The sequence below is a fragment of the Priceomyces carsonii genome (assembly GCF_900007245.1).
Source record: "Priceomyces carsonii strain CBS4050 genome assembly, scaffold: Debaryomyces_carsonii_scaffold_2, whole genome shotgun sequence".
Classification (NCBI taxonomy): domain Eukaryota; kingdom Fungi; phylum Ascomycota; class Pichiomycetes; order Serinales; family Debaryomycetaceae; genus Priceomyces; species Priceomyces carsonii.
In genome coordinates, this window is record NW_026946675.1 from 1,951,433 (window position 1) to 1,972,668 (window position 21,236).

General features: G+C 36.5%; 7 protein-coding genes across 7 annotated transcripts; 2 read left to right on the plus strand and 5 right to left on the minus strand.

Annotated features, from left to right (window-relative positions):
• Positions 1-1,917: 1,917 nt before the first annotated feature.
• On the minus strand, positions 1,918-3,177 carry PRCAT00002493001 (alkene reductase; the record flags this gene model as incomplete). The annotated part of the gene is made up of 1 exon (XM_062952358.1): positions 1,918-3,177. The coding sequence occupies one exon, from the start codon at positions 3,175-3,177 to the stop codon at positions 1,918-1,920; it is 1,260 nt and encodes a 419-aa protein (XP_062809268.1).
• A 1,528-nt stretch (positions 3,178-4,705) lies between these two features.
• On the plus strand, positions 4,706-6,322 carry ALP1 (Alp1p; the record flags this gene model as incomplete). Its single annotated transcript, XM_062952359.1, has 1 exon — positions 4,706-6,322. One exon carries the CDS (start codon positions 4,706-4,708, stop codon positions 6,320-6,322), a length of 1,617 nt encoding a protein of 538 aa, XP_062809269.1.
• A 566-nt stretch (positions 6,323-6,888) lies between these two features.
• Positions 6,889-8,439, minus strand: PRCAT00002495001 (uncharacterized protein; the record flags this gene model as incomplete). Its single annotated transcript, XM_062952360.1, has 1 exon — positions 6,889-8,439. One exon carries the CDS (start codon positions 8,437-8,439, stop codon positions 6,889-6,891), a length of 1,551 nt encoding a protein of 516 aa, XP_062809270.1.
• A 944-nt stretch (positions 8,440-9,383) lies between these two features.
• On the minus strand, positions 9,384-10,970 carry PRCAT00002496001 (uncharacterized protein; the record flags this gene model as incomplete). Its single annotated transcript, XM_062952361.1, has 1 exon — positions 9,384-10,970. One exon carries the CDS (start codon positions 10,968-10,970, stop codon positions 9,384-9,386), a length of 1,587 nt encoding a protein of 528 aa, XP_062809271.1.
• A 1,205-nt stretch (positions 10,971-12,175) lies between these two features.
• On the minus strand, positions 12,176-14,143 carry PRCAT00002497001 (uncharacterized protein; the record flags this gene model as incomplete). Its single annotated transcript, XM_062952362.1, has 1 exon — positions 12,176-14,143. The coding sequence occupies one exon, from the start codon at positions 14,141-14,143 to the stop codon at positions 12,176-12,178; it is 1,968 nt and encodes a 655-aa protein (XP_062809272.1).
• Positions 14,144-15,186: 1,043 nt separating this feature from the next.
• On the minus strand, positions 15,187-17,961 carry PRCAT00002498001 (uncharacterized protein; the record flags this gene model as incomplete). Its single annotated transcript, XM_062952363.1, has 1 exon — positions 15,187-17,961. One exon carries the CDS (start codon positions 17,959-17,961, stop codon positions 15,187-15,189), a length of 2,775 nt encoding a protein of 924 aa, XP_062809273.1.
• A 419-nt stretch (positions 17,962-18,380) lies between these two features.
• Positions 18,381-19,643, plus strand: PRCAT00002499001 (RTA1 domain-containing protein; the record flags this gene model as incomplete). Its single annotated transcript, XM_062952364.1, has 1 exon — positions 18,381-19,643. The coding sequence occupies one exon, from the start codon at positions 18,381-18,383 to the stop codon at positions 19,641-19,643; it is 1,263 nt and encodes a 420-aa protein (XP_062809274.1).
• Positions 19,644-21,236: the final 1,593 nt, after the last annotated feature.

The following is a 21,236-nucleotide window of genomic DNA, read 5'->3' on the forward strand; positions in this document are numbered from 1 at the left end:
AATTTTCCTCCATGCTTGTTCTTGTTTCTGACTCCAAATCCCGGGCACATTTGAATAGAGTCCAGCTTCTTCCGACACGAATGTGCCCTCAGTTATCAAAAGAGAACCTGCATATTCAGATCTGTCACTATAGTACTTGAGTTGCAAATCAGATGGTGTATGGTCATCTAATGCTCTCCTTCTCGTGGTTGGTGCAAACACAACTCTGTTGGATAAAGTATGATCACCAATTCGTATCGGTTCAAAGATCTTAGTATCTTTCAACGGTCTAATCTTGACAGCATGTACCATTTTAACACCTTGGATGGATTGTGAAAAAACTAAAAATGTTCTATTTGAACCAATTTTATAGCTTTCGAGAGAGCTTAGATTACTAATTGAATATTTAGGACTATCGAAGTAGTGTCCAAAAGTTTATATTGCGGGAGTGTATGAAGTAGATAGTGAATGATTAGTAACCCATTTATTTCCTTTCATGTTTCTTGGAAATAATCACTGACGAACCCCTGTATTCACAGTTGCTGATAACACATACTAGTCTTAAAGAGAGTTTCATTGATAGTATGATGAGATCATTTTAGAGAATTATGTGTGAAAGTACAATCCTTCAGAATTCGGCGGATTTTGAACGTTGACACATGCATATGACATTTGAATCTAGCAATAACGGTCAAGTGGGGCAGTCGAGGAAATCTCTTTGCTCGCATCTGCTGAATAACAAATGCAGAAGTCAAAGTAACATCAATTAATCAATGGCGCAAATCAAAGAGATAGTGAATCGAGCGGCGCTTAGTGCTGTTTAATTCTTCGATGAGTAGCTGAAAGGGCAAGCGAATCAAAATATTGATTTCAGCGAAGAAAAAATTATATACACTTAGATGAACCAAAAGGCTGGATTTTTTTCATAACGAGAAGATATGAGCTATTATACTTAGAAATCCATACTGAGGGTTGCACACTCAAGTTTAATTCGTAGAATTTTTTCTTTTTTTTTTTTTTTTCTTTAATCAACCGTTTGTGACATTGCAATCTAAACGCATATTTTGTAAAGATGCACTCTTCGATTCTCTTTCTTTTTATCTGGAACACCAAATATTCGACTTAAAACTTTATGTTTCAAAATAGTGAGATATTATCTTGTACAGGAAGAATACATACAATTTTTCTAGATATATTTGAGGGTTACAATAAGTCGTTTATGGTTAATCGTTGTCCCAAGAACTTTACTCAATCACTTATCCACTATGGCTGCAATTAATTCCACTGATAAAATTGCGAGCTTCGAACTCAGGTTCTAAATGCAGAAGAAAAATTTCATCAAATTAGAAGTTTAGTGCAAAAAAACTTTTACTATCTTCAGGGACACTCTGATCAAGTTCAATTTCTTAGTAAAAATTAGCATCTCGAAATTATAAAAGTCTAGCAGTGTTGTCTTGAAAATTAACGTCTAAAGTACTTAAAAATCTCAGCTAAAAAGTATCTGACCACTCTGAAATGAAAAGTCGTTATTCAAGAAAGGCAAAAGAGATAATGCTGGCAGATTCGTTTGCATATACAGCAGTTAAGAGAATCAAGAAATTAGCAAAAAAAAAAAGCTTTTTTCAAAGGTTGAATTGTTCATGGATTATTTTCCTGTATGTTAGTAAAGGCAAACATCTCTGCGGCAATACATTCAGCAGATAGGAATACAAATTTGGATGAAAGTACCAGCGAATCGTAGCTATCTAGAGATAAAGATGAAATTGAAGCTGCATTGAGTAACAATTGTGGGTCACTTTAAGAAACTATCGCTGCCCTTACAAAAGCCTTACTTTAGATTATAGATTTGTTGTTCCAGATTGATGGTTTTAATAAATTCTTAGATATCCACGCCCTCAGTAAAGCTAAGTAAAGCTAAGTAAATATCAATTTGTGACTTCAAGAGCTTTCAGCTGATATAGTAGGAAACTTGGCCTCTTGTATCTCTCTTTGGATTTGGGCCCTTTCTCCATATCTAAGGAAGGTATTATATCCCCAATTAGATTTGGCATAAAATGTACTCCTGTCATAATGATTGAGAGGTAAGCCTTCCTTTAATCTGTGAACAAAGTCCGGGTTCGAAGTGTAAAACTTTGAAAATCCAATCAAGGTACGATCATCTTCAATGTCAGCCAACGCACAAAAGAAGTTGGGAACATCGTATGTATAATTTCCCGTTCTCAATACCGCCCCTTTCCAAACGTTGTATACAAAAGAATTGTCGCCTCCAATCTTCGAAGGTTCTACGGCTTCGTCTACTTGCACACGATTTTCCGCAAGTGATCCTTGAGCACGAGGTTCGACAATAGATATATAAGCCAACTCATTCCCTTTGTCAGCTCTTCTCTGTAGCTCATGTAATAGATAGCTGAACGTCGTTATTGGATGCACCTCATCTTTTTCAGCAAGCATATTTTGGAATTTAGCCCACGGCGAGATCCTAAGACCGATTCTATGAGATCCTACTGTTTCTATAAGTTTATCGACAATCTCTAAGACTACTCTAGCACGATTTTCGATACTACCACCATATTTATCAGTTCTCTTATTTGAGCACGGTTGGAGAAATTGATCTAAGAGATAGCCATGCGCACAATGCAATTCAATATAATCGAATCCCGCCTTTATAGCCCTTTCTGCAGCATTAACGTAAGTTTCGTTTACCATTTTTTCAATTTCCTCAGTCTTAAGAGCTCTAAGAGGATTCCAGGACTCCTCGGCCACCCTTTTGGAATCCTCACTAGTGTATACTACTGAACTCGAAACGAAGTCATAACCACGTTCTTTTAACAAGACAGGATCAGCAGTCCTTCCCAAGTTCCAAAGCTGACAGCTTATGTAAGAACCGTTTTCATGAACCTTATCGGTGATTTTCCTCCATGCTTGTTCTTGCTTCTGATTCCAAATTCCGGGCACATTTGTATAAAGTCCAGCTTCTTCCGACACGAATGTGCCCTCAGTTATCAAAAGAGAACCTGCATATTCAGATCTGTCACTATAGTACTTGAGTTGCAAATCAGATGGTGTATGGTCATCTAATGCTCTCCTTCTCGTGGTTGGTGCAAACACAACTCTGTTGGATAAAGTATGATCACCAATTCGTATCGGTTCGAAGATCTTAGTATCTTTCAATGCTTTAATGTCAACAGTTTGCGCCATCTCACCACCTAACTGATAATGCCGGTGGAAAGAAACAATCTTGTCTTGATTATTATAGAATTATTAGTCTCGAAAGACCGTAAATAAATACTTGTAGTTTTAAGTTTCGAGGTATTTTAGATTAGTAATTGACGTATTTTTGTTCTCATAGCATCGAGAGATGTTTGATTAGTAATTGTTTTTTATTTATTTTTAGTTTTGGGAGATGTTCGCTTGGTGATTAGCTTTTTTCAGTAGTGCGAATAAAATTCATGTTATATGATGGGGAATGCACAAAGTGATTGCTGAATAATTCGCAATTTCTTTCTTCAAAGTTATTTGACCTCATCTGACTCATCCTCTCCAACTTTTGTGTTAAAGATAGGCTCTCTCATTCTTCAGTTCCTTGTCAGGAACTGCAAGTATGGGATTTAAAACTCAATGTCTTAAATTAATTGAATGTATCTTCTAAAAGATAATACTTGGTTTTATTTGACCACACCATGTTAGCTCTCTGAATCATAAAATTAAATAACAAGTTTTCAGATTTTTGATGTGATATAGATGTCTCCTTTGGAAAAAATTTGTTTTTTTAGGTCATGAAAAGTTCCTGTAAGAGAAAGAACTTCAACCTTGTCTAATAAGAAAAAAGGGCACTGCAAAATATTTCAATGCGCACTTTTTGTTGCAAATACGTACTGATGGTATATCATGAGAATTGTCATTGAGAAGAATACACATTCTTTTTGGTTATATGTTCGCTGGGTAAATGCCATTTATGACACGATTACGAAACATAGGTTAATGTTGATAAAGTTAATTATTGACAAATCTCCATTATTAGAAAAAGAAACTTAATAACATATAAAGGAAAACCAAAACAATCGTTCTAAGTGTGTCATAAATTGTGTGAATATTCTCCTTAAGGTAGGTTTTTTCTATCACTTAATGTTTGAATGTAGATGAATATTATCAGAGCTGAAAAGGCACTTATCTGTAAAATGAGCAAGCAATGCTTATGGATTCAAATACTCAACAAGGAAAAAAACAGATCACTAATTTTTCAGAAAAAGAAAATTTATACAATTGACCTGTTTAGCTCTTTTTTTGAGAGCGAGTTCTTTGAAATTAGCTTAGGGTAATAGCTTAAAGAACTCGTTGATCCTTTTTCTAATATTGCTTAAATAATATTTTTTAAATTCGAACTTTTTAGAAACTATTTAGCTAAGCTCTACATCAAGAGAATAAATTTATCTAATTTCAGGTACAAATAAATTTTTATATGGGTTTATAAAAAGTGATATTTTCGCTACGAACTTAGAATACATGATATTTGCTTTCCCTACCTCGTAGAGTTCAACCGGAAACTGATGTTTTTTTAAAAGCCTTTCTGACTTGTATATAGTTCAGCATGAAATGGCATTTTGTATTCAATACGCGCCACAGTAGTAAAAAAGGCACAAAATTTGAAATGAAATTAATAAAGAGTGATGATATCATGAAAAAATGAACATTTGCAAAGGCACCTAGTGAAATCGGTGCGCTAGCAATGATTGAGAAGAAATCATCAGAGGTATTTGAGGATATTAGCAATTTGGAGAGATGTGAAGTCAGCAGCACGAAGACTAAAGGTTCCTCTAATAAGGTACAGTCCGAGGATCTAAATAGAGCATTGACCAGTCGACAGATTCGAATGATAACCCTAGCAGGTATCATTGGAACAGGGTTATTTTTGGGAGGGAGTGCTTTAGCTGATGCGGGCCCTTTATCTATGCTTCTAGTTTATTTGATTATTGGTTTAGTTGTCTTTTTGACCATGCTATCTTTAGGAGAAATGGCAACTCAGTTTCCTGTATCTGGCTCATTTACAACTTATGCAAAAAGATTTGGTAGTGAGAGTTTCGGATTTGCAATGTTGACGAACTACTGGCTAAATGATGCAATATCTGTTGCTAGCGATTTAACTGCATTGCAATTAGTCTTAGCATACTGGACTAATTTCCCATTTTACGTCGTATCATTAATTTTTTGGGTGTTTCTATTATTCTTGAATGTTATTCATGTCAAGTTGTATGGGGAGACAGAGTATTGGCTCTCTCTCTTGAAAATTGTGACAATTGTTATATTTTTCATCGTTGCAATTGTCGTTAATGCAGGTGGTAATACACTGCATGAATATATCGGCTTCAAATATTGGTCTATGGGAGATGCTCCATTTGTTAATGGATTCAAAGGCTTCGCCGGGGTTTTTGTTACCGCCGCATTTGCATATGGTGGTGTTGAGTCTGTCACTCTCACTGCGGCTGAACAAAAAAATCCAACTAGAACAATGCCCACGGTCATAAGGACAGTGTTTTGGCGTATTTTGATATTTTACGTTTTTACGATGTTCTTTATCGGAATGAATGTTCCATATAACTACCCTAATTTATCTACAAAGGAGGCCGCCACATCACCTTTCACTATAGTCTTTCAAATGGTCGGTGCAAAGGGCGCTGCGTCATTTATGAATGCTGTAATAATGACTTCCGTTATATCGGCGGGAAATCATGCGCTTTTTGCAGGTTCAAGGCTCGCATATAACTTAAGCATTCAAGGATATATTCCAAAAGTTTTCACTCGAGTTAACAGATTCAAGATTCCTTATGTCGCTGTCATATTTACGTGGTTATGTGGTGGATTGAGTTTTGGTTCCTCATTTATTGGAGCTGGAGAGTTATGGTCGTGGTTACAGTCTATTGTTGGTCTCTCTAATCTCATATCATGGTGGGTTATAAGCGTTATAAGCATAAGATTTAGACGAGGTTTAGCTCGCCAAGGAAGAACAGATGAACTTTTATTCAAAAATTGGACTTATCCTTATGGTCCCTGGTTCGTGTCTATTTTCGTCGCCTTTGTGATCCTTGTCCAGGGTTGGTCAAGCTTTTCACCTTTCAGTGCTAACGACTTCTTCAAATCTTATGTGGAGCTAGCAGTATTTCCATTAACATTTGCAATATGGTGGGTCATAAAAAAGGGAAAAGATAAATTTGTCAAGTTTGAAGATATGGACTTTGATAGCGACAGATACTTTGAAACTGAGGAAGATAAGGAAGAGAATGCACATTTAGATAGCTTGCGAGGCTTGCAGAAATTAAAACATAATCTTCTTAGCTCCTTCTTATAACATCTATTGATGTCATGCATTGTGATACTTAATCTTTACTCCAAATATAACACCGTGTCCGTTTTATTGAAGCTCTTGTCTCATTTTATAACGTCTGGGACACCCTTGCAACCATATATGTAGCGAAATCTAAATATAATATGTGTGAGTGGTTTAGCCATCTATGTAACATAGTTGATTTCCTAAATAAGATCTAGTACAATTTATTCTTTACTTCAAAATTCAAGCCATTGGCATCACTCTTGTCATCAATTCTAACATTAAGATGTCGACTTATATTGTTTACTCGAAGAATCCATGTTGTATTAACTTTTCATTGTTCATTGAAGGTAATTAGGCATTATGGCATTGAATATGGAACCATACAGAATTAAATGAGTAAACTAGTAAGAATTACTTATTACTATTATGTCTAAAGATATTTAAAAGGCTTTTTGAAGTTCAAAGATTTGTAGACGCACCCTTCTCTCTCTCAGAAATTGCTCGATACATGACACGAGATTCAGTACTATATTTATGTCACATAAAAGCTGAAGGAGTTTTTTTCGAGATAGAATTCAATTAGCTTACCTTCTCAAATCTACCGTGTATGGGTTGACAAGCTTTGTTTTGAACCAAAGCTTGAAAAAAGCATATAATGCGATATTAACAAACACACCAATGTAACTAGTTATAAAAATCTTGTAATCAAATTTAGGTACAAATGCACCATATCCGAAGAAAAAAGTAATAACTAGCACGAAAAATAGTGTCACATATGCTGAATAAGGTTGGAACCACATCTTGAAAGGAATTTTTGCACTCGGTACATCTTGCGAAGTTACTGCTCGATGGAATCCGATATATGAAATCAAAATATAAGCCCAATTTAAGATTCCAAAGACAGACACAGTCGATGTGATATATCCAAATGATTCTGCGGAAGACTCTTTGACGTTCATATATGCAAGTACACCGAATATGGCAGCGAAAAGGCAACCTATGAAAGGAATGTTAAACTTGTTCATTTTCAAGAAAATCTTCGGGGCTGCACCATCTTTCGCTAGGCCATAGAGTTGACGTGAGCAAATATATAAGTCTGATATCCCTGTACTAAGAACAAACATCAACAAGCAAGCATTTATAAACGATGGAAGTACCTTTATTCCGGAAACTTTTATAGCAATCACAAAAGGAGACGCATCAGCGTTAGTTCCCAGAGCACTTACTAATTGCGGATTGTTTGGGGAAACAGATATACCCAATAAGAATACACCGAGAATATATACGAATCCAATTCTTATTAGTATCTGTTTTGAAGCTCGAGGAATTGTGTTTTTAGGATCTTTGGCTTCACCAAACACTATTCCAATCGTTTCGCTCCCAATGACCGCAAAGACCAGCTGACAAACGCAAGCAAAAAAACCTAAAAACCTCCCCTTACTGCCAGATACCAAATATTCTAAAAAAGGTGTTTCTCTCCAATATCGAAAACCAATGGTCTCATGAGTGGGACCACCTCCACTTGATATAACAATGCATATTATAAAAATCATGACAAGAATTAGTAATTTTGTTACGGCGAACCAAAACTCTAATTCACCATAATATTTTGATCCCAAGTAATTTATTGCAACAATAATCACGTAAAATACACTAACCCAGACCGCTACATTGAGATTAGGTAACCAATACTGGATTATAAGTCCGGCTGCTGTTAAATTGGAGGAGAAAACAATTGCATATTTAAGGAAGTAATTCCAGCCGGCAGCAAAGCCTAAAGCAGGATCCACATATTTCGTACAGTATCCACTGAATCCTTTGTCCATGGGACAGAAGCTAGCCATCTCACCAAGGCTAAATATTACGCCCACGAGCAAGCTGCCAGTAAACAGGTATCCTAGAAAGAGACTCGCTGGTCCTCCCCGTTTTAAACCTGTACCGCTTCCAATAATCAAACCTGTTCCTATGGCACTAGCTACCGAGAACATTGATACATGTCTACTTTTAAAGTCTCTGGACAAGAATATTTCACTACTATTGTCACCATCTTCGCTTATTCTGTCTTCACTTACTCCATCATGCAAGATGATTTGATCGTCTTCATCTCCAATTTGTTTCTCTTTATGATAATCCATTTACAATAAAAGAGAGTTCGATATAACGTATTCTCGTAATTGGAATGCCCTAAGTAATTGTGAGATATTTATTGAAAGCAGCAACAATGCAAGCTTTTAACTCTGCTCGAGAGATGACGCTATTTTCTCTAGCAAGGCTTCATTTAATCACGTTAAACAATAGAAACTGCAGTTCGAATTCTATTCAATCTCATCTCTTGTCTTCATGCACGGCGATATGCTTCTTAACGTCTTGAATCCTCAGAGCCACACTTCGAATAATTGGAGCGTTCTTCCTTTAACAAACTTCGCTTAGGAAACTGCACAGAAAAAGATCTTCCGTTCTTTTGCGTTTGTGATTGCAATTTTCGATTGATATGGAAAACCCATTTTCGTAAAAAAAAGTTAAGAGCATGTGGTTGATATCGGAGCCAATAATTATTGATCCACTATTCGGCTAACCAAATAATTATGCTCCTGAACAGGATAGGATGATGAAGATTTCATAATGTTATTATCAAATTTGCGATTTCTGGTGTCATTACCTATGCTAAAGCTATGAGCCGCCAGTGATTAAATTTGGGTGTGCTATTATTTAATTGCTTTGATACAAAGCATGTAGAAAGCCTTTATTAAACATAAAAAAGTGCAACCAAAAAAAGCTTCTGTACTAATTTATGACCCTTTGTTTACTGCGATGCAGCCTTAATGAAGGATCATATTAGCTGCTTGGCCAGATTGAGCTCCTCAAATTAAATCCTTATGCGTAAGAAGATGTCAGAGTCTAAGTCACAAGTCACCTATTTTAGCTATATATCCCAGAATAATTCTTGATCCTATAAAATGCTTATAAAGACAGAGAAAACATATGAAATAAAAAATTGACGCTCAATGTAAGTCCAAGAACCATTCCTCATCTTGGAATAAGAATTGAAATATAGGCATGGAATTGATTTCAAAGAGGCTCAAACGGTACGTTGTAAAGTAGGTTCAAATGGCATCATTAATGATGTCACTGCCAAAGTGCCTACAGCAGCGCCGCAAACCCAAATAGGAACAGATGACCCAGACTCTTGACCATAATAATATATAACTGGTGTCACAACGCCCCCTACCCTTGCCATAGTTACCGCTAGCGCGGTTCCTGTAGTTCTGGCTTGCGCCGGAAACACTTCTGGTGTATAAGCATATAAACAGGCATAATAAATGTTAATAAAGAAGTATGTAGCTGATGAAAATCCAGCATCACCAGCAGCACTCCTTACTGTCGTGTAACCAAAGAGAATTGCCATACTGGACACAGCTCCAAATGCCATCGTTCCTCTCCTACCACATTTTGGAATGAATACCATTGCAGCCGCTAGCATCGGGCTCCAAATCCCAACAAAATTTGCTATGACAGGATCCCTGTATACCATCGATACACTATTCACATTGCCACCTTTTTCAGCGATATAAATATACAAGAAATTGTAAAACGTGTCGTACGCAAGACCTATCAAAAACCAAGACCATAGTATCAAAGATGTCGAATATGCGACTAACTTTGTAGCAAACAAAATTTTCACATGCTTTTTGATTAGTTTCCATGTTGATATTGCTTTAGACCACAAGCTTTCATCTTGTCCAAGTTCATGTTTAGTTTTTTTGAAGACATCAAGCAATTCCCCGCAAGATTCTAAGTCTTCCAATGTCAAGCTAAATGGTCTGTCATATTTCAAAGCAATCTTTCTCAAAGACTCGACTGCCTCTTCGTCTCTACCGTTTGAAACTAAGAATTTTGGCGTCTCATCTAACTTGAAGAATAATAATCTAACAAGCGCCCCGCACATGCAAATAGCCGAATTCGCATACCAGCAATACCTCCAACCCCTATTTGAAGAGGAAGGACAATCACCTTCTAAGTCACAACTGAAGTTTGGTATGAAAGCCCATGCGAGAGCAACTGCAATAGTTTGTCCAATTCCCCACCAAGCCGCAAGAAACGTATTAAGCCATTGATATTTAGAAGGTAAATATTCCAAAAAAACAGCGACGTCTAGCGCAAGGTTTCCTCCGGCACAAGCTGCGTTCAAAAATAAAAAAATACAGTATGTAGCGTAAGAGTTCATACCTCCGACAAAGAACCCAAACAGTGCTGCTAAGAACAACGACCAATTGAAGGCGATTTTTCTTCCAATAATGTCACCACCTAGACCCCAAAATAAACTTCCAAATAATAATCCAACATAGAATATTTCTGTTGCAACAGGAAAAGACCTCCCAAACTGATAATTTACATACAGTGACACTGAGCTCTGAATCATTTCAAGCTGTGAGTCGGCAGAATATCCAAAGCCTGAAATGCAAAATAGTTTGGCATGATACCAAGTAAATCCAATCTCATCTATGGCATTATTGATTAGGAACATTTTTTTTGACAAGATTTCATTTCCATTTTCAACTTCAATCAAATCCTTCTTATTGAAAGCATCTGAAGACTTTAAAAAAGGCTCTTGAATGCTACTTGATTCCACTGTCAGACCTTTTTGTAATTCAGCTTTAGAAGTCATTCCTATAGTCAACAGTGGAAAGGTCTCATTGTGACAGTCTTGCTTTTTCGTATATTTATAGAGATATGACAAATATATCTCGTCGATAAGAGATCAGCCCAAGATATAAATGTCCTAATTAGGAAAAAATGTCCCCTAGAGTATGTCTATCTTTGTATAAGATTCCGCAAGAACATCGCGTCTTTAATGAAAGCTGAGGAATTATGGCCTCTGGAGTGAGCGATCATTATTCTTCTAGTATCCAGGTACATATATTATATAGTTTTAGCTATGAAGAGTATACTTTCGTGTATATGGATTAATGTACTTGATAATCTTGCAGTTTATACATTTTTCAAAACCGGTTATATTGCTTTTATCAGCTCATTTGCTTATCATTGGATACTTCTTTATGTAAAGGCTTTTTCCACCGCCCATAAGCAATAAGAATCTCAACTTTGAGCGAAGTGCTTGAAATTTAATTCTTTGTTGTAATTGATCTTTAATGGTTAGAAAGAATAGAAATAGATAACGATTGTGATTCTTATATTCAATATTATTTCTGTAAGATTACATATCTAAAAGTTATTAATGCTGATTCAACTGTGATTTGAATTTCTCAGAAAGCAAAGCTCTCGGAATTGGCATACCTTTACTCGCGATTGATGTGATAGGACGTTTTCTGTGTTGTATATTAAATAGGTATATCGTGACGACAGGACAGATTTCAAGGCTTGCCGCATGAGAAAAATTCTGAACTCAAAAGTAAAAACCTAGAAGATCCTAATTTTGAGAGCTTAACTTGGCGCAAGAGAATATCCGAGAAAATAAGCAACGTCTATGGAAAGTGGTACTTCTTTTCTTCGGTCGGAAAGCAACTTGTCCTTGTTTTATCGCTTCATTCAATGCACGAATAGAAACTTGAAAAAAGAATAGTAATATCGTCGCTACTCTATTGTATAAAAAGCACAGTCGAATTTCTAAAAAAAAAAAGTTTGGTGTACCCTCACCAAGAATAACTTGAATTATATAGAAGAAACATTCCGATATCACACCTTCCAATAAATTCTTCGTATTTTTAAAACAAATCAATGTGCTTTCATTGGCACCAATTAAACTTTATATTAAAGTACGCCAGTAAGTAATTGATCGTTAATCGCAAGACATATGAAATACCATCTTAAAGAAGAAAGAAAAGTCCATATTACATGTCTAATCTTTACACATTATAATTGCTTGACAGCAGCAGATGTGATTGAATTAACCAGAACTAAATTAGTCTCCTCAAGTGATATTTCATTCTCCTCTTTGCGCATTAACTTCTCTCTTAACCCACTTTCCTTCTCCATTGTCTTATGCAAGTTCCTGAAATGGATAAAGAAAATTATAGAAAAAACACCCCCACAAATTGCCAAACCCCCGAAATACCAAACCAAATGAGGATCTTTCAAAGCTGGGCTAATAGCATCACCTATGGCCGCAGCTATTCCAGTTGCAAGTAAGAACAAAGCCTGTACAAGACCCTTCATATGCGGAGGAGCCCTTGTGTAGCCCAATTCATAGGCAGTTGTATTGGCAAAACATTCACTTGCAGCTGATAAAATATAAGGCACTACCAGAACCCAAGCATTAATAGGTGCAACTATTCCTTTATCTACGCATTTTGTGGCCTGGTCACCACATTCAATTTTAGCGTAGATTTCCTTTTGGATAATTGCAGCGGCTGCCTGAGAACACGCCGCGAAGACCATACCAAGAGTGATTCTCCATGCGGGCCTGAACTCGATCTTCAACCTACGCAATAGCGGATAAACACCGTAATCCAATAAGGGTATAAGCGCAATGATCGTTATTGGATTGAAATTGCTGTACATATCATTTGGAGTTCCATCACTTGTCATAGATCCTGATTGCGCAGTGAGAGCTGGAGTTGCACCAGTACCTCCAGCATCACAAAGATTGAAGACAACAAAGTACAGGAAAACTTTACAAATATTAACAACTTGCTTGACATCTAAGACCCATTGGTCGTTCCAAGTGATTGGTTTTCGTTTCTTTTGCAAAAAATATTCCTCACCTCTCTCTCTCATTTTGGTTGGAGTGGCATATTCCCAGAAAGTTTCGTTCTTTAATCTCCTTATCCAGTTTCCTCTAAACAGAACCCTTAAGATTTTGACAGAGTTCTCAATAACAGATCCTTTTCGTTGCTCCTTTTTAAGCTTGGGTTTCACAAACCAGAATACAAAAGGAATTATGAGGTATATAATGATGGGAATAAAAAAAGCAAACCAATATCCGATTCTTCTCTCAATATAAACACTCGGAATAGGAAAAAGAGCTCCAATATTAATCGCCCAATAGAATACTAAGGTCATCCTTTCCAACGACTTTTGACGGTCAACAATGACAGATTCTCCAGATGCCAAAACCTTAACAACATCCGTCTGCTCTGGGTATTGGTCCATCAAGAGCGGTAATAAGTTAGGCTTGATGAACGCAGTACCAAAAGCCAACGTTATGATACCAAAAGCTGTGGGTACAATTGCATGACCCGCTGCAATAACACTAGGAGCAGCAGCCACTATAAGCAAAATATGAGCAAAAAAACCGCAAATAACACCAATCCATATTGCCTTGAACTTACCAACCTGGGAATCCGCAACAAACCCAGCATATAAAGGTACAACATATGCCACAAACGTCAAAGTATAAGTTATAGCCGTTGCGGCCGGCACTCCTAAGCCTAATGCACCAGGATTTACACTACCGGCAGCTAATTTACCTGTTGAGCTACCATCGGGCAATTTGTAAGTTACGAAATTACTTAAAAGAGTTTGGCAAGAATAATAAGATGCTCTTTCCGCAAACTCCGCTATGCAAAGCAAATAACAGGCCCAATCCGCTCTCCCCAAGACTCTTCTTAAGGAAGAGGCCTCTTGCTTAGTGGGTTTTCTCAAACCCTTTGGATTCTGATCATCTACAAAGTTTGTTGAATAATTGTGGGGATCATCGAAATTATAGACACGTTCGTCTACAAACTCTCCATTTGACTCAATTGTAGCACCATCTTCTCTCGCATCATCTTGATGCTTCCCAGCTACTTCGGGAGCGAGCTTCTCGGTGACGTAATCGACGTCCCCAGTTTTAGCGAGACCCTTCTCGTCAGTCTCTTTGATGCTGGATGTACTCACCATTTAAACAAATTCTATACTAAATGAAAAAAATTTTCAGAGAAGGAAAGCTTTTCGTTTAAGTAGATATTGATGATGTAATGTAATGTAATGGGGTAAAGTGATGAAAGGCAAACGCAAGAGGTTTTTAAACACGGCACCAGGAACCGAAATTGATAGCAGACTCGTACAAATATTTTTCCTTCATCTAGATTTCGCAGTGAGAAAATGAACAATACAAGAGCCACAAGAACCTTAACATTGTAAACTTCTTAACATGGACGCTTCAAAGGATCCGTGCTCATTGGCTCACTTGGCTGATTCCTCCTTATACAGTTTTCCGTGGCATAGCATGGTTATGTGCACGCGCAATCATCGGAGAAGCATACGGCATAATTAACGTTGCCGTGCAGGGATGAGGCAGATATGTCTTTCCTGTGCTGCCTTGCGCGACTTTCAGTTCGCCTAATAATTTAGTGCAGTTCAAAGTAGTGCCCCTCACGAGCGCAAAAATTAGAATGTAACGTTACGTACATTAAAGTAAAGTCTGCTTATTAATCACTTTCGCGAAAGCTTTTAAGTGAAGGCTATTATGAGGTTATACACCTGAAAACTTGACCACACCGGATTTCTTACCTTTAGCTCATACTCTTATGCACATTCTATTTTTTGAACTGAGATAACAGCGAGTTATGTGGCAGATATATTGCTACTTTTATATTCCGATGATCTTTATGAACGATAAGCAAAATCTCAATGATAAAATATCTTCTATATAAGTTTTAAGTATTATTGGCTACAGGCATTTCAGCTCTCAACTAATATATACTCGCTTGATGGCCCGCATCAAGTTTGCTAAATTTAATTTTTGTCTTTCAGATTGGTTTAACACGTCATTATACGTTACATTTTGGACCTAAATGACCTCCGGTTTGGAATTGAAAGCGACTGGTAGTCTTATAAGCTTTAGTAGGGTCTTTGAAAAAGGATCTTAGTCTTGAACACTTGACATTTCCTTGACCATCTTAGCCTTTGTATCTGTATTATGTTGCTCAATGCGTCATGTATCATATCTCGCTGCTTAATATGTTGAAAAAATGATCTAAAGCTAACTCCAGTAAGTATTTGCTTTCATCGGAAGTTTTTTGAGGCTCAGAGACAAAAGAATTGGAGAAGTCTTGAAATCCATTACCAGAATTTGAACCATTTGACGTCATAAGAGAAGTATCATCTGAGAATCCATTGAGGTTATTAAATTCTGTCAGAGACATCCTTAACCATGATGCGTCTACACCTGAGTCATTCGAATTTGTCAGGTTTTCAGTATCCATTGACTTTTCGAAGTTTGTTTCAGAAGCATAGCCAGAAGCCGCCTTAAAATGCTTCAGTTTAGTTCCTTTTGAGCAGCTATCAGTGTCCTGTTGCATAAATTCAGTACCATAATCTCCTCTCACTATGCCACGATTACATATTGCAATCAATTCTTCGGTCTGTTTTTCATCTAGGAGCGATGGAAGCTTTAGACTTGTTTCATTTTTCATGCCACTAAAATCTTGATAGAATTCATCACTCATCAATGTAGACAAAATATGCCCATGAGTTTTCAGCATTCTCCATGCAAAGTAATATCTTTCTCTGAGCTTTAAAAATGCATGAATGGTGATTTCACACATCTTACTTAATCCTCTCGTCAATATTTCGAAGGAATGGTGATAAAATTTGTAGTCCAAGTCTGATGACATTTTACTTTCATGGTCGGGTGATACACTCATTGAATAGAATGCGGCTCGAAACCTTACTAAAAGACAGAAAAAAGTTTGATTAGCTTTGGACAAAGCCAGTAGAATTTCCAGGTTTAGTACCAAATTAGGAATATTCTTCAAAAAAGGGTGTCTAAAATGAAGTAATTTCAAACAGTATGGAAGTAACTCATCAACAACTATACTTAAAGCTTTCCTGACGTAGAAAAATAGTAGCTGCGAATTCTTCGAAAGCTCATATTTTAATATGAAATGTAAATATATCGAAATAAAAAAGCATCTCGTTGGTAGATATACTTTAATTTTTAATACTCTTTCAAATACAGAAGAAGGACCGGAGTCAACGTAATTCTCAAAGAGCTCCTTTAATGTTCCGTAGTTCTGTAGCAAAAATATTTCTAAATGGTCAAGTTCATCAGCTACTTCAAACATAAGAACTTTTGACCTTACATCTAATAATCTTACTAATAAGCGTCGTAAAGGAGCAACAAGTTTTGCAACATGTTCAAACATTGAAATCACTGTTTTCTCAATTTCCACATCTTCAACATTTTCAGCCCCTTCTACATAGACAGGGAGTTTCGTGTCAAATGATCCTTCTCTCATGCTGAAAAAGTTTCCTTCAGAAAAAGCAGACAAGGTGTCTAATAACAATAGATAGAACCAATTTTTTCTTTTCACGTTTTCTAATCTAGCTGTCTCTGCATCATTCTTTGAAACGCATAGATCCCTATGTAAAGATATAGAATATGCCATTTGAACGAGAATTCCCGTGTAAACTCTGGTTTCATTGTTATCACTCCCTTCACCTTCTTCGGGGGATAACATGTAGTAACATTTCATTAGAAATGCACACTGATATATGGGAAGAGAAACTTTTCTAAATAACAGGAACTGGTTTAAACATTCATGTGCTATTGCAACGAAATTTTCATTAGTCAGATTGTTCAAAAGATATTTCACATCACAACTTTCCTTCGCATCTTTTTCTTCGAAATTACTCAAGTTAACGGAACTGCTAGAAAACAAAGAAAGAAAGCTCAATTTCATTACAATTAATAAGCTACCAAACCATGCTAATTCTACCTTTTGGGAAATGTTTAAAACGCTGATCTTAATATCTTCGTACCCCTCTGGTCCAATCATTTTAGATACTCTAGATCTGAATTGCTTCTCGTCGAGTATAGGCATGAAAGGGTATAAATTTTTAAAAAATCTATCAATTAACTGCCATATAACTCTCTGCGGCGGTAAAGCAAGTCGTAACTTTTCAATGAAATTTGAGCCTTCGAAGAAGGTATTGTCAAGCACAAGGCCCATTGATAAAATCGCTCCAGAACTCTTTTCAGTATCTCGATTCTGTTTGTTATCAGCATATTTTAAGCTTCCGCTATTAGAAACCTCATCCTTATCCTCGAAATGGGTCTCCGATGCAGAGTTTGCTTTCCTCTTCCTTCTGCTTCTAACAATGAAATTCCAAAGCGAAATGAAAGCACTATCTTTATCTATAAGAGATGACCAATGAAACAAACCACGCGTGGAATAGTTATGATCATATTTGAATACATTATCATTTTTTGATTCATAAAAACTGATTACTTCATCAGTAGATTCAACTGGGTTTATGCCATGAAAAAAATCCTTATTCCTGAGATGTTCAGGAAGAACCACATACTGTATTCTCTTCGTAGGAGGCTTAAGCCTCGTTATAGAAGCACTCTGTATTTCCTCTGTTACTAATTTTGTTGATAGATATTGTATCTTTTCAATTAATTCATTCCTCAGTAATCCATCAAAAATCGAGTTTTGATCGTCCCTAATGTTTTTTTTTGAACTGGAATCCAAAGAGCGATTTCCTAAATTCGACTCTCCAATATCCCTTAGATATTCATTTTCAAAATCGATGTGATTCTCGTCAGCTAATGAACGGTTATTTACGTATGTGCATAGATGCGTTTGTCCTGTTTTAATACAAAAAGAGCAAGGTATTCCTTTATTACAAGCCCGTTTCTTTTTTTTACAGTTATCACAAACTGTCGTTTTTCGCTTTCTCTTCCTTATATTCTCTTCCATTTTTGGCATCTCTAACACGAAGCAATATATTGTGAATGTTAGTTTAACAGAAAGAAAAGGAGTTGAAGATTATTATAGATTATAGTGTCGCGCACGACTTGATTATAAATAGACGACCCATGGCAATGTTATTCCAACCAAATCACTTACCAAGGGTTGAATAGAATTCTTATTGTTTAGTAGGGCTTGAGTGTCGTGACGGGGCTATTCTTCTTTTGGCTAGATGAGCCTCATTTAAAAACTGTGTCGGAATTAAAGTTCTCGCGGTGCGTAATTACGCTGAATATTGATAGCTAGGGCTATTATTATTTCACTCAGTTTGATAACAAATAGCATATGTATTTAAATGTACGATTGTTTTCTCTTTAGTATGTAGGATGCGATAGATTAGACAAGTACATTTTAAAATATACAAAGGAATTTTAAGGATGGTTCTGACAACTTTATCATCTTGGGTAACAAGTTTTGTGCCTTCTAGTACTGAGCTTACAAGCATTGACCCGACACATTCTGCAAATTTAGTTGCTTCATTATCTTCCGCGAAAAGTAAATTTGAAGTTGTGACTAATACCGAAAGTCTCGCAACATTTTCAGCCGCCATAAGAGGAGCTCAAGCGTCATTGAGTGCAATCAGTTACGAGGAGGTCATTGCAACCGCGACAGACGACAGCGTTAAAGCTAGCGCCTCAAAAGGGCTTTATAATGCTACTGTCAACTTGAAGGAATTGGAATGGGAGTTAAATCAGTATGGTATGTATCTTAAGATGGCACCAAATGCATTGTATACGGCTCTCTTTGGTCTTTTGTTCATATTCTTTTTGATAATTACATTTTGGAAAAGAACTTGGTGGTTTGGTATTGCTATGAGTTGTGGTTGTGGATTGGAATTTGCTGGATACATCTCTAGAGCCTTGTCAGTACATGATCTTTCAAACAACGACACATTTTTGGCCCAGATTATTTGCCTTACTATTGCCCCCGCTTTCATCATGGGTGCAATATATTACCTATTGGGTACTTTGATAATCTTGTATGGCCCAAAATATTCAAAGCTAAAGCCCCTGTGGTACTCAATTATATTTGTCTTTTGCGATGTCGTAAGTTTAATTGTACAAGCTGTTGGAGGTGCTTTAGCTAGCTCAAATGATGATAATGAAAATGGAACACATATTATGGTAGCAGGTATTGCATTCCAAATAGTTAGCATGTCACTCTTCTTTTTCTTTTGGTTTTGGTTTTTATTCGAGATATACTTTAATGCGGACAGGCAGATCACGTTTTCATTGAAGAGACTTTTGCAGCTATTTTTCAACACAAAGGAAGGGACAATACTACATCGTCAGCTAGATACTTCTTATACCCAGGCATATCATGACATTAGGGCTGCTAGGTTATTTAATTTTTTTCCGGCAGTAATCACATCGTCAGTCGTTTTTGTCTACGTCAGATGCATTTATCGTGTGATTGAACTCGCCCAGGGATGGAGAGGCTTTTTGATTACTCATGAAGTATATATTATGGTCTTGGATGCTGCTATGGTGTTCTTAGCTTGTGTTTTATATGTACCATTCCATCCAGCTTACATCTTAGGGAGAGCGCTAGATTCAAAATTCAACTTATCTAAGAACACATTCATAGAGTTTGAGAAATGTGATACAATAGACTCGATGAAGATAGAAGATGTTCTATAGAGTCTTTTCCAGGTTTATTACCAGTTTATACAATCTTCTTGGATATCTGTTTTTATGCTAAGTAGTTGAAAGAAAATATGGAACTAGGTGCGATTTCTAGAGAGAGATTTTTACCTGTGCCATCAAAGCTACTATCGTAATTGTAAAATTTCATGAAATAGCAAAATTCTATGATGGATCGCATTTCAAAATGTGGTGCTTATCAAGTATATATAGCTAAAGGTACCTAAGGATGATTCCAATCAGATTACGGCTTCTGTTCGGAGCCCCTTATTTTTAAACATAGGAAAGGATACTACTGATGACTTATTAAAAGGAGCAATTAAGTTGGCAGCAGATTTCTTCTCCGAAGGTCCTGATTTAGCAGGATATGTTGTTCGAAGATGACTCGAAAGGATCAGGATAAATCTCGCAAAAAAATTGACCGCAAAAGGGCACAGGGACTAAACACAACTAAAAATGTTAAACTTTAGGGTTTAAAGGCACTGAAGTCGTTCTAAAGTCCCTTTGAAATTTGAAATCCAGAACGAACCCCTCAAAATGTTCTGTAGGCATCAAAAACAAGTATGTTTGGTAGTAATACTCTACTTCTGAAAGAAGTGACCATAACAATAAGCAGATAGATATGTTAATGAGCACGGCGTATACTAAAAAGAGCTCTCTTGTCTTTCAGCAACTATTATGGAAATTCTGTAATTAAACTGTATGAAGCTATTGATGAGCTTAGTCCAGCTTGGCCTGCAACGTAAAAGAAAAAAAAGTGCAGTAAATCTCACAGAAGAATGACCTTGGATAGAGCAGATTTAAGAATCTTACTGATTACATACGACAATCAAACCGATAGAAATTTTATGAAATAAGTTCAGGCTCAGAAGCTTATTCTCTCCGGAAAAATATGGTGTCAATGAAGATAGATGCTGAAATGCAATGAGGCACCTCAGATAGAGAAGCTGATGAAATTAGATACGTAGCTAAGTATGCTATCACATCTCTCGAAATAGAAAGGAGTCGAAATTCACCAGCAAAATTTTTCTGACAATTACGATTCAAGTATTAACAACATTAGCCCATGATTGTGCACTTGAATTTTAGGCTGATTATTGTGCCAGGTTTTTGTATGCAGGCTATTATCGAAAAATGTGGTAACAGTGGTGTATGCAATACGCATAATATGTTTCAAAAGTTTGATGAGCAAGGGGCATATAAGAAGTGAGAGGAAAGTGCTATTCCAGAAAAACAAAATCAAGCGAACGTAGTCATGGACGACTATATAAATATAAAGGAATTAGTTTCTAATCATCCTTTGTATCAAGCAGTGCAGCGATGTATTGATGATGAGTTAGAGTCCTACGATTATCATAACTTTTACCCTGGATGGGGATTAATGACAGTGGATTATCGGATTATCGTACATGAAATATTTCGAAAAGATAAACGAGAAGTAAAAGAGTTTCTTGTCGAAGTTAAAGAAACATATCTGGACTTCGTTACTAATTTCAAGGCTTGGAAACCTCAGCAGCTTAAAATTGTCTTCAGGTTTGTAATATCGCTTCCTATGTGTGAATATGAATTCGAGTATACTAGAAATATGTT